At 55.1% G+C, this 14,140-nt stretch overlaps 6 protein-coding genes across 6 annotated transcripts; 2 read left to right on the top strand and 4 right to left on the bottom strand.

Moving 5' to 3' along the window:
- Positions 1-584: 584 nt before the first annotated feature.
- On the bottom strand, positions 585-1,892 carry BROUX77_006422 (uncharacterized protein; the record flags this gene model as incomplete). Its single annotated transcript, XM_073751405.1, has 1 exon — positions 585-1,892. One exon carries the CDS (start codon positions 1,890-1,892, stop codon positions 585-587), a length of 1,308 nt encoding a protein of 435 aa, XP_073603491.1.
- A 1,432-nt stretch (positions 1,893-3,324) lies between these two features.
- Positions 3,325-4,183, top strand: BROUX77_006421 (uncharacterized protein; the record flags this gene model as incomplete). The annotated part of the gene is made up of 2 exons (XM_073751404.1): positions 3,325-3,570; positions 3,647-4,183. The coding sequence occupies 2 exons, from the start codon at positions 3,325-3,327 to the stop codon at positions 4,181-4,183; spliced, it is 783 nt and encodes a 260-aa protein (XP_073603490.1).
- A 228-nt stretch (positions 4,184-4,411) lies between these two features.
- BROUX77_006420 (uncharacterized protein) lies at positions 4,412-5,662 on the bottom strand (the record flags this gene model as incomplete). The annotated part of the gene is made up of 1 exon (XM_073751403.1): positions 4,412-5,662. One exon carries the CDS (start codon positions 5,660-5,662, stop codon positions 4,412-4,414), a length of 1,251 nt encoding a protein of 416 aa, XP_073603489.1.
- A 682-nt stretch (positions 5,663-6,344) lies between these two features.
- BROUX77_006419 (uncharacterized protein) lies at positions 6,345-8,951 on the top strand (the record flags this gene model as incomplete). Its single annotated transcript, XM_073751402.1, has 2 exons — positions 6,345-6,372; positions 6,442-8,951. 2 exons carry the CDS (start codon positions 6,345-6,347, stop codon positions 8,949-8,951), a joined length of 2,538 nt encoding a protein of 845 aa, XP_073603488.1.
- Positions 8,952-9,279: 328 nt separating this feature from the next.
- BROUX77_006418 (uncharacterized protein) lies at positions 9,280-12,275 on the bottom strand (the record flags this gene model as incomplete). The annotated part of the gene is made up of 3 exons (XM_073751401.1): positions 9,280-10,682; positions 10,743-11,586; positions 11,652-12,275. The coding sequence occupies 3 exons, from the start codon at positions 12,273-12,275 to the stop codon at positions 9,280-9,282; spliced, it is 2,871 nt and encodes a 956-aa protein (XP_073603487.1).
- Positions 12,276-12,686: 411 nt separating this feature from the next.
- BROUX77_006417 (uncharacterized protein) lies at positions 12,687-13,748 on the bottom strand (the record flags this gene model as incomplete). Its single annotated transcript, XM_073751400.1, has 1 exon — positions 12,687-13,748. One exon carries the CDS (start codon positions 13,746-13,748, stop codon positions 12,687-12,689), a length of 1,062 nt encoding a protein of 353 aa, XP_073603486.1.
- Between the last annotated feature and the right edge of the window lie 392 nt (positions 13,749-14,140).

Here is a 14,140-nt window from a genome sequence, read left to right as displayed (position 1 = left end):
ACACCATTTCTGAAGGGTATGTTTTTGTGACCCATCCACCATTCTACCGTGATGAGCGTCATGAAGTGAAGTTGAAATAAATGAAGAAAGAAAAAAAAAATAGAAAGAGAAGAGAATGGAAAAGGTGAAAAAAAAGAATGTAAGTAACTTTAAGAAAAGAAAAAGTAACCAGATTGTGATGAAAGAGGTTCAAGAAGAATAGTAAAGAAAAGAAAACGAAAGTGTTGTGTGAGAAAAAGATTCACGGGTACGGGGATACACTGAATTTGGCATTCCTCTTCCGCACCCATTTGAAGGAAAAAAAAATAACTGTGAAAGATTGAAGAAGTTGAATGTAGAAAGAAAAGTGGAAGAAAATAGGCCGAGTCGCTGAAGAACTGGCAACAAAAGTAAGTTTGGTGAAAAGAGTGTGATGTAAAGAGAAAAAAAAGAGAAAAAAAGAACGTGTAAAGTGAACAAGGACGAAGTCACAAGTCACAAAGTGAAGAAGAAATATGGAATGACGATCAGAACCAAGGTATCGCTACAATGGAAGGATAAAAAACACAAATTCATGAAAAAGTGGAATCAAGTGGCACTGGTGTTTAAGCTCTAGCACGCTTCATCGCCGGCTCTGAATCAGAGTCGTCGGCCCGGCGCCGCTTGGCACCTTTGGTACGCCACTCTTGGAAGACGGCGCTAGATTGCTTTATGGGCATAGCATCAAAGAATCTGCCCGACGAACGAGTTATGCGATCAGACTCTGGTGGCGTCATGAGGTTGAATCCAGCACTCTTTGGAGTCTTGGCACCGCCCGCCGCAATGGGCTTGGTTGGCGTAGCCGGGACTTGGAGCGCTGAGATAGACACATGCTCTTCTTCGTCTTCGGCAATGATGATCTCGTTCTTGATGTGGTCCTCGACATCTGTATCAGCTTCCTCATCCTCGATGGTTTGAGGAGGCGCGGACTGAGACTTTTTGGGAGGGAATAAGAGCCGTGGCTTCAAGCCGGTACGAGTGCGGATGCCATCTTTTCCGTCGGTCTCGGGGGCAAGCTTGCGCAGAAACTTCTTACCACGGAAGGTAAAGATGATTCCGTCGCCCCGCTTGATAGCGTCATCAACGGTGATTTTTCCCTCTCCAGCGACTAGCACATTCTTTCTCTGGCTGCGACGCCTGGGTTCGGGCGGAGCCATGGCGTGAGGCGCTTTGCGAAGAAACGGGTCTTCCTCGGTGTTGTTGACAACGAAAGGACGATCCTGAATATCGGTGAAGATGTCAATGGCAGGCTCTTCTTCCGGCTCATCAGCAATGATCTTGTCAAGGGAACTGCCAGTGTACTTTTTCACTCTACGACGGCGTGGTGTCAACTCCGGCGATCCCAAGCCAGCAGTCGTAGTAGTAGATGTAGAGAACAGGTTGCGGGAAACAGAATCCACATTGTGAGACCGGGGAGCTATCCTGCGAGGTGTCTTCGCAGGCGTAGGCATACCAGCAGAGCCGAAGTGCGCAGAGGTGGAACTTGACGAAGCTTGCTTAGATTTGGACGAAGATGAGAAACAGGCAGGATCCAAGGTGAGACTCGCACCAGAAGAAGTCTTGCGGGGTGTTCGCTGTCCATGTGATATTCTCTTTCTCGGGGAGGCCAGAGAGGGAAAGGGAATAGGAGCGATCTTGGATGACGAGTGCTTGTGGGAAGAGAGGTCTGCCTTGGAACGGGTGAAAGGCGGTGGCGATGGCGTTCTGTGGACCTTTCTTTCAGCAATACGAGCAGACTTGCGTGGGGAATACGGCTCCCACCGATCTTCGTAGCCCCCAAATCGCGGCGTAGGAGGTGTGCGAACAACCATTTCGGACTGAGAGAAGGACGGAGTAGTGGCACGGGCGCCATTGACGGGGGGTCTGGACGCCATGATGAAAGACTGATGGTGGACAGAGAGTTTGTGCGGTGGTTTGTGTTGTCAAGACAGCAGAGGCTTGGGTGTTCAAGCTGGTGGTAGCGAGCGGACGAGATACACTAGCCTCGGAACTAGACGTTTGCGTCAAGAGGCTGCCGGTGATGAACTAGAAACAGACAAACAGTAGGATGCTTCGCCGTTCTCAGCAGCGATGTGAAAGTGATCTAGAGAAAGAAGAGAGCCAAGTGAAGCGGAGTGACAGGCAGAGGCAGCAAGCGCAGTCACGGCAATCTTATTGCAAGCAAGCAGGTTGTCTCTGGCAGCAAAGAACACAACACAAAGTCGCTATGGGCCGGGCTCGCAGTCACAGAAGAACGAGGGAGGGAGGCAGACAAAGACGATATCTGTAGTAACCAGGATTCCAGGCGGCATGCAGGGAGGCGGAAGCGGTTGGCGATGGTGATACTGCGATGCGTGGTGGAGATGGGTGACGGAGACAGGAGGCAAACCCGCGATGGTGATTAGGGTAGGAAAAAGGGAGAAACAACGGGGGCACTGGTCGGTGGGTGCACGTCCTGGTTATGTGAGAAATGCAAAGGGTTAAAGAGCAGGCCAGAGCGAGGATGTGCCAGCTTGGAGAGCCTCAAAGAGCCGGAGAGCGATGAAAGGAATAACGGCCGCTGGTGACGCTAGCCAATCAGCACCGCCTCTCAGGCCCCTCTTGTTTACTGTATCTCAGGCATGCATAAATATTGGGGAGGTTGGCACTCAATTCCAAAGGCCCCTGTCGCGGTGGTGCCCCACTCTTCACGCGTTAAGAGGGCCTGGGCCAATGAAAGAGCGCGGGGGTAAAAGACGGGTGAACAGCGCCCCACACCTGCGTTGCCATGCGACGCGCTGGCCAATCACGCAGCGGCCTGACAGAGCTACCTGCGTTATAGTGCTTGAGGTCGCTTGGCCAGAAGTATCTGCAATCTAGCTCCAAACCGTCCATCATGCCTGAACCCTGGCACCTTATCGCTGAGCTTCTTTGTGCGATCGTGCATGAGCAAGGCTGAGAGCGAGAGTCCTGTAAGACATCACCGAGCAGAGCCTTGTCAAGCGGACCTGTCTTTGAGCCAGTCTGCGAGCCCCTCAATTGACTGCTGCGCCCAAAAGAACCCCACGCCGTCTGTGCTACCCTTGGCCCCTGCAGTTGGATCACTAAAGCTGGCCTGTCTTCGGCTCTTGCCACGCTTCCCTTGAGAACCCTTGCGTCGCTCTTTGTTCTCTGCGAGTTCTACGTCCAGCGGCTCACTCTCGTCACACTGTTGCTATTTCTGCTGCGAATAAGTCTGGCCGTCCGAAATCCCCGAGCCATCTCGCTTCGCCTGCGCCCAAAAGACCACCTCGAAAGGCCGTTGCATCCTCTTGCTTTACACCCTGCGCACATCGTTTCGGCCCCGACATGTCAGATCCAATTGACGGTTCGCGGGACCACATCTGGACGTCACCAGCGGCAGTGCCCGAGAGGCCCAAGACCCCCAGAACCCCCAAAACGCCCAAGACGCCAGCGACCGGCCAGCATGGCAACCAGAATCCCGGCTACGACCGTGACGCTGCTCTGCGATCAGAGCTCGAGGGCATAAAACAAATAAATTCCGTCATTGAGAGCACCATTGCGACGCTAGAAAAAGTGCGGAGCAACATGAATGTAAGTTGTCTTTGTCTTTGACTGCATTCCAACGCGCTAGCCGGCCGCTAATCCCTTGTTTTTCCGCTGTCTTTAGGTTGTGGGCGGGACAGTGAACAACTCGTCAACCCTACTCGATACCTGGACTCGCATCCTGTCACAAACAGAGCATAATCAGCGTCTGATTCTCGACCCGTCATGGAAGGGCGCAACCCAAGATCTTGCCGATATTGAAGCAGAGGCGATTCTCAAACAACAAGCCGAGCAGCGTCGCATCATGGAAGAAGAGCGCAGACGAGAAGCCTTGCGCCAAAAGGCCGAAGACGAGGAGCGTTCGCGCGCCGCAACCTCCAGCGCACCCCGAGGCTCTGTCCGTGGGACTAGGAGTCGTATAGGCGCCCGGGGAGGCACTGTGCGGGGGACTACGACACGCGGTGTAACAAGAGGGACCACCAGAGCCACGGCGAGAGGGACCACGAGAGGAGCGAGCTCTAGCGCTGCCTCTTCATCTTCTGGCTTCGGATACCAGACTCGAGGATCAGCCATTGGCGCAAGAGGACAGTCGGGAATCGGCAGAGGAATACCCAGAGGAACATCTAGCTCTAGAGCACGCGGCAGCGGGAGTTCCCGGTAAAAAACTGGCATTCCAAATGAATGGATTCAATTAACGAGTAATGAACAAAACAAACAAGACAACGCCGAATGACATCCAAGGTGTATATGCTGGTCTACCGCGTAAATGTACAAGCACACATTATGCCCCTACCAAAAAATCAAGCAATAAAGACACATGATTAATTCGTAACCCCATGTCCAACGCCGACACCGTGGAAAAGCACACAAAGAGACATTCACGCCATGATTAGGCCTTCTTGAAAAAGTGGCTGAGCTTTTTCATGCCCGTTGTGTTGACCTTTTGCAGATCGCGCACTCCTCTGCTGACTAGTTTCTTCTTCTTGGCCTCTTCTTCTGTCTTGCGCTTCTTCTCTAATAGGCGGTCTTCGGCATCGTCCAGAGGATGCTTTCGCGACATGTCGCTCGACCGCGAAGCAACAGCGTCGGCGCGTGATTTGGTAAGTGACTTCAGATACTCCTCTAGCGGTTTGAAGTCTACCTTCTCGTTAAGAAGTTTCTTAAGCGACGCCTCAATGGATGCGGGAATGTAGTTGGCGCATATGAATTTGAATGCGACAGACAACCGCTGGAGCTCAAGCATGTCTTGTGGAATTTTGCTCTCAACGAACACACCACCCGAAAAACTGTCTGTTGAAGGAGAAGCAGGTTTCGCCTCAGCGGATTCCTTGGAATCCACAACTTCAGAGCCTAGATCCGAGCTGACAGCGGTCTCATCGCCGTCAGTGCCAAGAACAGCGCCGGGAGGGGCCGCCTTGAAGACCATGGGCGCCTCGAGAATCTTTGTAACAAACTTGTCCTCCATGCTGGCGGGAAGGCCATTCTTGGCAAGCCGTTTAGCCTTACTCAGCACTAAATCAAAGAGCTTGGCGTCATCCAGACAGTACATCCGCTCACCGACAAGGTCTGCAGTTTCGCAAATGGCAGCGAGGCGCTCCTCGAATATCTTGCGCATGCCTGGCCATTTCAAGATGTTCCAGAGGTGGGAGGAGTCGCTGGGAATCTCGTCTAGTTGGTCGTCAGCCGAGAGGTATCGGCGCTTCTCGTCTTTGGACGTCTGTTTGTAGAGAGCAGAGATGAGGTGGAAGACAGGGTCAATAGTAGTAGCAACAAACAGATCGGCATCGCTGATAGTTGTGAGCTGGCCTGAAGGAGCGGCTTCAGGCTCTTTGTTCTCCTCCGCGACAAGTGACGCTGGGGTTTCGGCTAGCCAGCTGCGAGGGTCTGGAGAAGAAACTTGTGTGAACTCGTATAAACCAGTTTCTGGGCAGGCATAATAACGGGTGGGGCTCCCCGAGCGCGGGTTCCGGAGGGTTACTATGCGGGCGTCAGGCGTTGCTTTGCGCGGGAGAATAAAGATGCGGCGTGGGTTCTCAGCAGGCGGGAGAGTATAGACTTTGGAGGAGGCTTTGGCACCGGTTCCGTCAGATTTGGCAGCGGCGGCCGCTGAAGTCTTTGTTGAGCGCGTTGTCCGTGCCATTGAGACTATGTATAGGGTTTCCAGAGGCTCTGACTTGGTGTGGAAAAAAGACGCTGTCAAAGTAGGAGTCATTTGCTTTCATACAGAAACCGGCGTTGATGATGCCTTGGAACAGATGGGCTTACAAGCAAATAAAAGTGGAACTACTTCTGACGCGCTTTGCATCGCGTCGCAACGCGTTCCAGCCAATCAACGCAAGCCGGTGCCAAGCGAGGCAGTCACCCACTTTATCCCTTTTTGTGCATCGCGACTGGAGTGGCAATAGCAACGGCGCCAGCAACGGCAACTGCTATCTGTATCTGGAACCAAAACACCGGGAGGCAAGGGGTCTTAATGAGAGACAGCGCAAGTACACAAAACGCAGGAACATGCATATTGCGGGCAACTGCCAAAACTAGCGACCAAGCGCAAAACGTTGCGCCTCTTCCACAGCTGGAAAAAAAACTCAAAAGACTTCAATTCAACAAGTCATCCTTCCTTTACGCCCATCACGACACTTTGGCTGCCGTATTTTGGCTTTGTCGAGGTTTCTTTCAGCCACTTGCGCCTTGAAAACAGCTTCTTTGTGGCTTCTCGACACAAAAGTCACACTCCCCCCAGAGCGAGTCGTTAGTGTGCAGTGACACACAATCCAAGCACATCCTCGGAAGTTTGCCTTCTGCCCAACGGCGTCTCTGTCTCCATGGACCCGACCAACAAGATGATTCCCTGTAAGTGTCCTCTCTCCAACATCACAGTAGTCGTCCAGAAAACTGACTGTTCATGTTATGCACATGTAGCCCAGAGGGACGAGCCTCAGTGGCCTCCACGATCGCCGCGAGATGCGCTTCTGCTGACGCCCCGCGGACGAGAGAAATATAAGGCCATGACCGCCGAGCAGCAGCGCCAGCTCCAGATGTCGCCATCGTCACCTTCGCCGTTAAGGAGAGCCCAGGCTATGCGCACACCAGAGCCGTTTGAACAGGCTATTGGGGCGGCAGACGATGACGACAACGAAGAAGACGAAGAGACACTACAACTCAAGCTTCAGGCCATAGAGGCCAGACTGAAGCTCAAGAAGTTGCAAAAGGAAAAGGACAAAAAGTTGCATGCTTCACAATCTCGACCGTCCTCACAAGCCTCGCCGGCATCAACAGCAGGCGCCAAGTCAAAAGGCCTCCTCGACTCACCGACCATGTTCGCCAACTTGCCAAAGTCTCCTGCTAGTATCGGAAAGTCACCCGCAAGACTTGCCTATGCGCGGCAATCACCGAGTCGGGTGCCCAATCCGATCAGCTTCAAACCTTCTATCCGCCCACCCGCAGCCTGCATAGTCGAGAGTGCACCTGTCGAACGAGAAATCGAAGTCCCACTGTCGCCAGTCCAGCGTGTTCACAAACTCGTCGAGGCTACATCACCTCTTAGAAAGATTTTGTCCAAGGGTCTCCGTGGAGAGGACGTCAGGCTGGACAAACCAGGCAAACCCAAACCGAACGACTCATTTTCCAGTACTGGAACGGGTGCCTCTAACAGTTCCTATCTACGGACTGCGCGGAACTCCGTGCAACAGAAGAAGCAGCCAGGCTTACCTCCTGTCGAAGATCGCCCTCTTAGCTTCAATGAGCGATTAGCACTCGCCAAAGCCGAAGAGACTGAAAAGCGTGAGCGGCAAGAGCGCATTCAGAAAGTGCGGTCTGGTACATTTGGAATGACACAGCAAGAGATGCAAAAGTTCAAAGCCAACGCCGTCGAGCTGCCCAAGGAGCCCGAGGGCCCTCGTCAATACACTCGAGAAGAGATTCTCGGCATCACCAAGCCCAAGGAGGAAACAAAGTCAGAAGCCTCGTTCGAGTCATACTCGTCGTTCCATCTGACCAAACGTATATTGCCGCATCAAGTAGTCGCCCGCCATTTACAAGACTCCAAGGTTTTTTCTATCACGGACTTGACCAAGGTTGTCCGGGGGCCCAATTTTGAGCTGCCGGACATTGAACAGAACATTGTGGTATTTGCTATATTGGCGCGCAAGTCGGATCCACGAAGCCACAAGCCGAATACAGCGCAACCAAACAAGAAACAGGAGAGCAAGTACATGGTCATGACGCTGGTGGATCTTAACCATGATGTTGAACTGTTCTTGTTCGGTGGTGGCTTCGAGCGTTTCTGGAAGCTTACCGAGGGCACTGTTGTAGCCATCCTCAACCCCAACATCATGCCGCCACCGCCCGGCAAACAGGACACAGGTCGCTGGAGTCTGGTCATCAACTCGGATGCCGATACGATCTTGGAAATTGGTACAGCACGCGACTTGGGCTACTGCAAATCGGTCAAGAAAGACGGCCATCCCTGTGGCGCTTGGGTCAACTCGAAGCGCACTGAATACTGTGAGTACCACAGCAACCAGGCTCTACAAAAGGTCAAGCAAGGCCGTGTCGAGATGACGGGATCTGGATTTGGCCGCAGTGGTAACGACTGGAACGGCATGGGAGCCGTCGCTAAAAAGAAATATGGCTCCGGCGGCTCCGGCTGGGGCAAGCGCTCGGGCGCACCAAACGAGCTGAATCGCGGCAGAGGCCATTCCGACCATGAATCGCAGTCCAAGTTTTTCATGAGCCGCTCCTGCACTACCGCCGACATGATGGACGGCAAGCACCTCAGCATGGCCGAGAAGCAGGAGAAAGAAGACAACCTGCGCCGCGCTCTCATCGCTAAAGAAAAAGAGCGCGATTTGGCGCGTAAGCTTGCTGGCCGGAGTAGCGGCGGCGTTGCCCACGAGTACATGGCCAAACTCGCGGGCAAAGTGCCTGGCACGCGGGGCAAGGGCGCCCCGAGCTCCGACAGCCGGTCTGGCTCATCCACCCCCGCGTCAGGCTCAACATCTGCATCCACGCCGACATCCACGGCTTCCCTGACGATCGCTGACATCAGCAAGGGCCGGCGCGCTGAAGACATTGTCCTCTCGAGCGCCAAGCGCAAGCGTGCAGAGAGCATCATGTCGGGCGCCAAGTCGACGCCCAACAGCGGCGCTTCGTATGGCTGGGGCAGCGGCCTGCGCACCAAGCTGGACCGGATGAAGGGCGGCGAAAAGCTGTGTAACGAACGGCCCACAAAGGCTGCTGCGGATGAGCCGATGCGCAAGAAGACGCGCGTCGGCGCGCTGGGCTCTGCTGCTGGCTCAGAGAAGAAAGCCGGAGGTGCGTGTGCGTTGGCGCCGGCGCCGGCTCCGGGTCTGGGGATGTCGATGGACTTGGGGGATGTGGATTTCGTGCTGGAGATTGAGGGTGCGCCGCCGGGATTCAATTTAGAATAGCGTGGGCTTAGAGCATGATATTTTTTTTTCTTTTTGTTTTTTTGGAGGACATGGCGTTCAGGCATGGAGGTTGTTTGGTTTCTTGGGACGGCCCTGGTGTAGTTACGGGCATGTGATAATACGATACGCTCTATGGTACGCGAATAAACTCTATGATGCAGATTGCTGTACAAAAAGAAGCAGAAACAACACACAAAAAGAAAAATAAAACAAAAAAAGATGCAGACAACACGCCCGCCAACCAGAAAGGGGCCACTAACCAGCGTGGATATAACGAAAAAGATGCAACAAAAAATACTCCCTCCCCCGCCTCAACATCCGGCGGCCGCTATAGTAGACTTTGGTATTTATCCAAGCTCCCAGCGGGCTTCTGTTGCTGTTGTTGAGCCATGCCCCCGCCCATGCCACCCCACGGGTTCTGCGCCGGCGCAGCAGCGCCAAAGCCCCCAGACGACGACACAGGTGGCGGCGGCAGACTGAACGCCGACGGCGACTTTGCAGGCGTCATGGAGAACGCGCTAGAGCTCTGTACGGGTGCAGCAGCCGGCCATGCAGGCGTGTTGTTCCGCTGCTGCTGGCCGAGCGACGCGAGCGAATTCATTGACGCGCCGCCGAACCCGCTCGGCTGGATGCTTGGCGTGCCCCACGCAGATGTAGACGACGCGGGTGCAGGCGCAGGCTTCGCTGCGGCAGACCAGTCGATGCCAGACGGCGAGGGCGCCGATGACCCACCAAAGGAGGATGAACCGCCCATGCCAACGCCGCTGCCCGTGCCGGCTGGCTGCAGCGGCTGCGAGAACTGAGTGGTGGATGGCGACAGGGCGCCGAAGCGCGAGAGGTCTGCCGTCTGCGTGGGTGGTTTGGCGGCAGGTTGGGATGGCGGCGGAGTGGACCATGAGAAAGTCGGTGGCGGCGTGGCTTGCGATGCGCTGGTAGCAGTGATAGTAGGTGTCTGTGTATGTAAAGGCGGGCGCATGGGAAGTGATGGGCTGTCGTCCCAGCCGGAGGCGGTAGCGGAAGCCGTCGCGGAGCCAGCGTTGCCGCCCTTGACGAGGCGCTCGAAGTCGTCTTCTGTGCTGGGCGAAGCGTCGAACTGCGTGCCAGTAACGCCGCCAAAGGACATGAAGTCGTCACCGGGCTTGGCGGTAGCTGAATCAATAGTGCCAGAAAGTTCCTGGAGCTTGCGGATTTGCTCGTCTTCGACGCGGCGAGAGAGGAGTTTGATCAAGTCCATAAAGGCCTGGAACTGCTTAAGGTTGAGTAGTGGGCCGAGACTCATGGACCACAGGATGGGCAGAATCTCCATGGCTACGAACTCGCCGTCGGCTACCTCGCCAATAACCTGCAGCAGCTTGAGTGAAGCAACCATGACGGCCGGCTCCTTTGTTTTGATAGCCTTGACGAGGGGGATAATTTTCTCCTGCATGGTATATTTATCCAGAGCCGAAGAGCTAGCCGACTTCTTCTTTACGTTGAAGCCATCGAGCCCATCGTCCGAGTGGCTGGATAGGTCGTTCGAGCCGCCGCAAAGCACGACAAAGGCCTGTAAGCCGCGAACTTTGATGGCGAGACTGCTGGTACGGCTGAACATGGTTGCGACGACGGGGAAGAGCTCATTCTTGATGGTGCTGAAGTCGAGGACGGGCAGAATGGCACCGAGAGTACGCAGAGACATATCGATGAGTGTGGGCGTGGGCGACTCGATAGCAAGCATATAGACGGGGAGGATATCTGGTGATGGTGTTAGTAAGTGTTTAACTAGATATAAGTAGAAGAAAATGGAAGACTCACCATCCTTGAACTCTTTGCCGTTGCAGTTGGCTGAGATGACCGGCATGTGTTCCAGTACCATCATCAGCCCAGCATCACGCAACGGGTCTTTTTCGCCGCCCGGCTTTGTCCCAGCCAAAAACACTTGTTTCAGCGCGGGCCGCACCCGGTCGGCAAAGACACGGCGCGCAATGCCAGCCGGCAAAAGCCCAACAATTTTGAAAACATTGTGTAGGATGAGCGACAGTAGCTCGCGGTCCTTGGTCTCGTCCAACAGCGCGGGCAGGATCTTGCGCTCCATAACGGACTTGGGGAACGAAGGCAAGACCTTGTTGAGGCCACGCATAAATGAGGCCTTCTCCGGTGGCGTTTTGGCGGGGAAAGAGTCGAGGAAGCGGATGGTCGAGACTAGCACGTTGTCAAAGTATTCGCTTGCCTGGAACTCGCGTGCTGTCATGCGCTGCGCCGGGCGGCGTGTAATCAGCCGCGGCAGCACCATTGACGCCAGTTCCTTGGGCACGGGCTTGGACGAGAGGAAGTTATTGGATACCGTCGGGATAGAGCTCGACGAGGCGAACAGTCGCTTGTACGACGAGAGACTTCCGTGGGCCTCAAGCGGCGATGCATGTGGCGAGTTGTAGAGCGTGACGCAGAGAATGCCCAGAGAGAACATGTCAGCGGCGGCAGTGACGTTGTTGTCCATGACAAAGTCGGGAGATGTGTAGTCCAGGTCGAGCTGTACGACGCGGGGGAGGCGCGGGTCGAGGTTAAGTACTTCGGAGAGGCTGATTGACTGGAAGGATGTTGGCTTCGAGGAGTTTTCGGCGGGCGAGCAGAAAGCTAGGCCACTAATCTTCCAATCGGACTGTGAAAGGGGAGGAAGTTAGCAGGAATCGGGAGTGTAGATATGGGAGCCGTGGAGCAGCCTACCTTGGCGTTCACCACTACCGCGTCCGGCGTCAGGTTTCCGTGCACCAAGCCGGCATTCTCATGCAAGAATTCTAGCGCCTTACTGATCTGCAGCAGTCCCTTTTGAATTTCTAGGTCGTCCAGTTCAAGCTCCTTGCGCTTCTTGCCGCCGTCCGTGTCCTCGGTTGTATAGCGGCTTGTCCGCGCTGCCGTTGAGCCGCGCCGCTCCAGCTCATCCTTTTCCTGCAGCAGACTCGAAAGCGACGCTACCACCGGCTCCGTCACGAACTGCAGGCCGCCTCCACGTGTGTCCTCGACTGGCTCAACCAGCTCCAGGATGTTGGGGTGCCGCAGGCGCGCTAAACTAGACGCCTCCTTGCGCAACCGTTCCACCACCTCATCGGCTGCACGCTTGAAAGCTGCCGAGCCCGAGCCGCCGGACCGGCCACCGCCGCCAAGCCCGCTGCTGGCCGCCGCATCCAGACTCTTGCGATCAAAGACAAAGACGCTGTAGGGCTTGCCCGTCGACTTCTTCTTGCAGTCGTAAATCTTCCATGCGCCGGCGGCCGAGCTGGGCGTCGATGCAATGCTGTAGTTGCCGGTGATATTGGTGGCCGAAATTGATTTGAGCGCGTTGGCGAACATGGTGGTGTCTCATGAGCCGGGGTCACGGAAGAGGACGTAGGGGAGGGGTCGGGGGAGGCCGAGATATTGCGACCAAGCCGGATTCAACAGCTCAACAAAGCTGGGCAGACAGGTCGAATGCTTCTATGGGCACAGCCTCACTCGTCTATAGAGCGTCTTTCGAGCGTCTATCGCGCGTCTCACAATCTGACGTTTTGACTAGTTCGCCTCAAGAGAAAGCCGCTCGTTGTCTGCTTTCAGGCAGGTAGGATAAAGGCCCAAGCCACAGACCCACTTTAACTGGCCCGCGACGCCACAGAGAACGGCCGGGGTGTGGCGTTCTCTCCCGGCTCATGCTATCTACATGTACAGATACGGTCTTGAATACCAGTTGACCACAATTCTTATTTACTATAATTCCCTTCAGATACTCTAAATCTTCAACACGGACTGCACTGCCTTCAGCACAACGCTGTGCACCGGTGTCGGCGCTGCAACAACGCCCTTGTTGCCCTCCAGCGTGCGGCCCCAACCAAAGTCCAGCTGCTTTCCGTAGATGTCGGTGACAGTACCACCGGCCTCACGCACAATCAAGTCACCTGCCGCATGATCCCAGATCTTTTCTCTGTACGACTGGCTAACCGGCAGCCGCAGATAAATGTCGCCGGCACCGCGTGCAATGGAGCCGTACTTAGCCTGCGAGTCCATGCGCACCGACGGGTTCGTGATGCCGAGCAGCTGCGCAATCTGCGCCTGGTCGCCGTGCGACGAATGGCCAGCCTCGACTGACTCGCAAAAGGTTGCTTTGGCCATAGACTCCAGCGGCCGCATAGTGATAGACTTGCCGACAGAGCTCAGCGTGCCGGCAGTCAGCGGCCTTGACGTAGCGCCCTCGCCCCGGATCGCCGAGAACAGCACGCCATGCGCCGTCGAATCGGTCTGCTGCGAGCTCATGTCGGCCGTCAGCGGCGCCGCGTCATCCATTGGCAGGTTGGGGCATCCTAGCACGCCGACCGTCACCTGGCCGTTAACAAGAAGGCCTAGGCAGACGGCGTATTGGCCGCCACGTAGGAAGCCCTTAGTGCCGTCAATTGGATCAATGGTCCAGATGCGACCCGACGCCCCGCCCTTGCTGCGACCACCGTCGATCAGCTCCAGCATAGCGTCCTCCGAAGGCACGGCTCCGCCCAGCAGCTGCTCGCTGGCCGCATCCTCCAACGTTGTGCTCTTAACTAGCTCCCAAATCTGGTTGCGCAGCTCAGGCTTCTCGCGCAGCATAGCGGACTCCTCCTCGGCAACAATCTCGTCAGTAGGGAAGTGGTGCTTCAGCGCCGCAATAATCAGTGCCTGGGCGCCAAAGTCACCAATAGTAACGGGCGACTTGTCGTTCTTGTCGACGGAGCCCTTGGCCTTCTCATGGAAGACACGCTTGGTGAGAATGGAAGCCCGTTGCACAGCCAACTGGGCAATCTGAAGTTCTTTTTCGTAGGCCATTGTAGCGGCAAAAGACTGTCTAGAAAGATATGACGAAGAGTGGAATTGTAGTCGTACTGAGAGAAAAGATGGAATTAGAGCGTGTGACACGGCGAATGGCGAGACGGGAGATATAGCAAAAGCTCGGGAAGCAATAACAATGGAGATCGCCAACACGGAAATCGCAGCTAAGAACGACACAAGGAAGCTGTGTTGCTTGCGAGGAGATTGTGACTTTCGAGAAGACAAGGCAGAAGTAGGAACAGAAGCAGAGGAGTTATTTAAATGCATCCCAACGGAGATGCGTAGGAGTCACAGAAACCAGCCGCCTCATGGACCAAGCTTTGGGGATGTGCGAATTGAGGGGAAGGGCCGCCGGCGGTCGTAGAAACAGCAAACAACATGTGTAGAAC

The sequence above is a fragment of the Berkeleyomyces rouxiae genome, assembly GCF_048999995.1.
Source record: "Berkeleyomyces rouxiae strain 22BRR77 chromosome Unknown BrBRR77_ptg000008l, whole genome shotgun sequence".
Taxonomy (NCBI): domain Eukaryota; kingdom Fungi; phylum Ascomycota; class Sordariomycetes; order Microascales; family Ceratocystidaceae; genus Berkeleyomyces; species Berkeleyomyces rouxiae.
The sequence above is the reverse complement of the archived record's forward strand: the minus strand, read 5'-3'. Positions and strand labels throughout refer to the sequence as shown.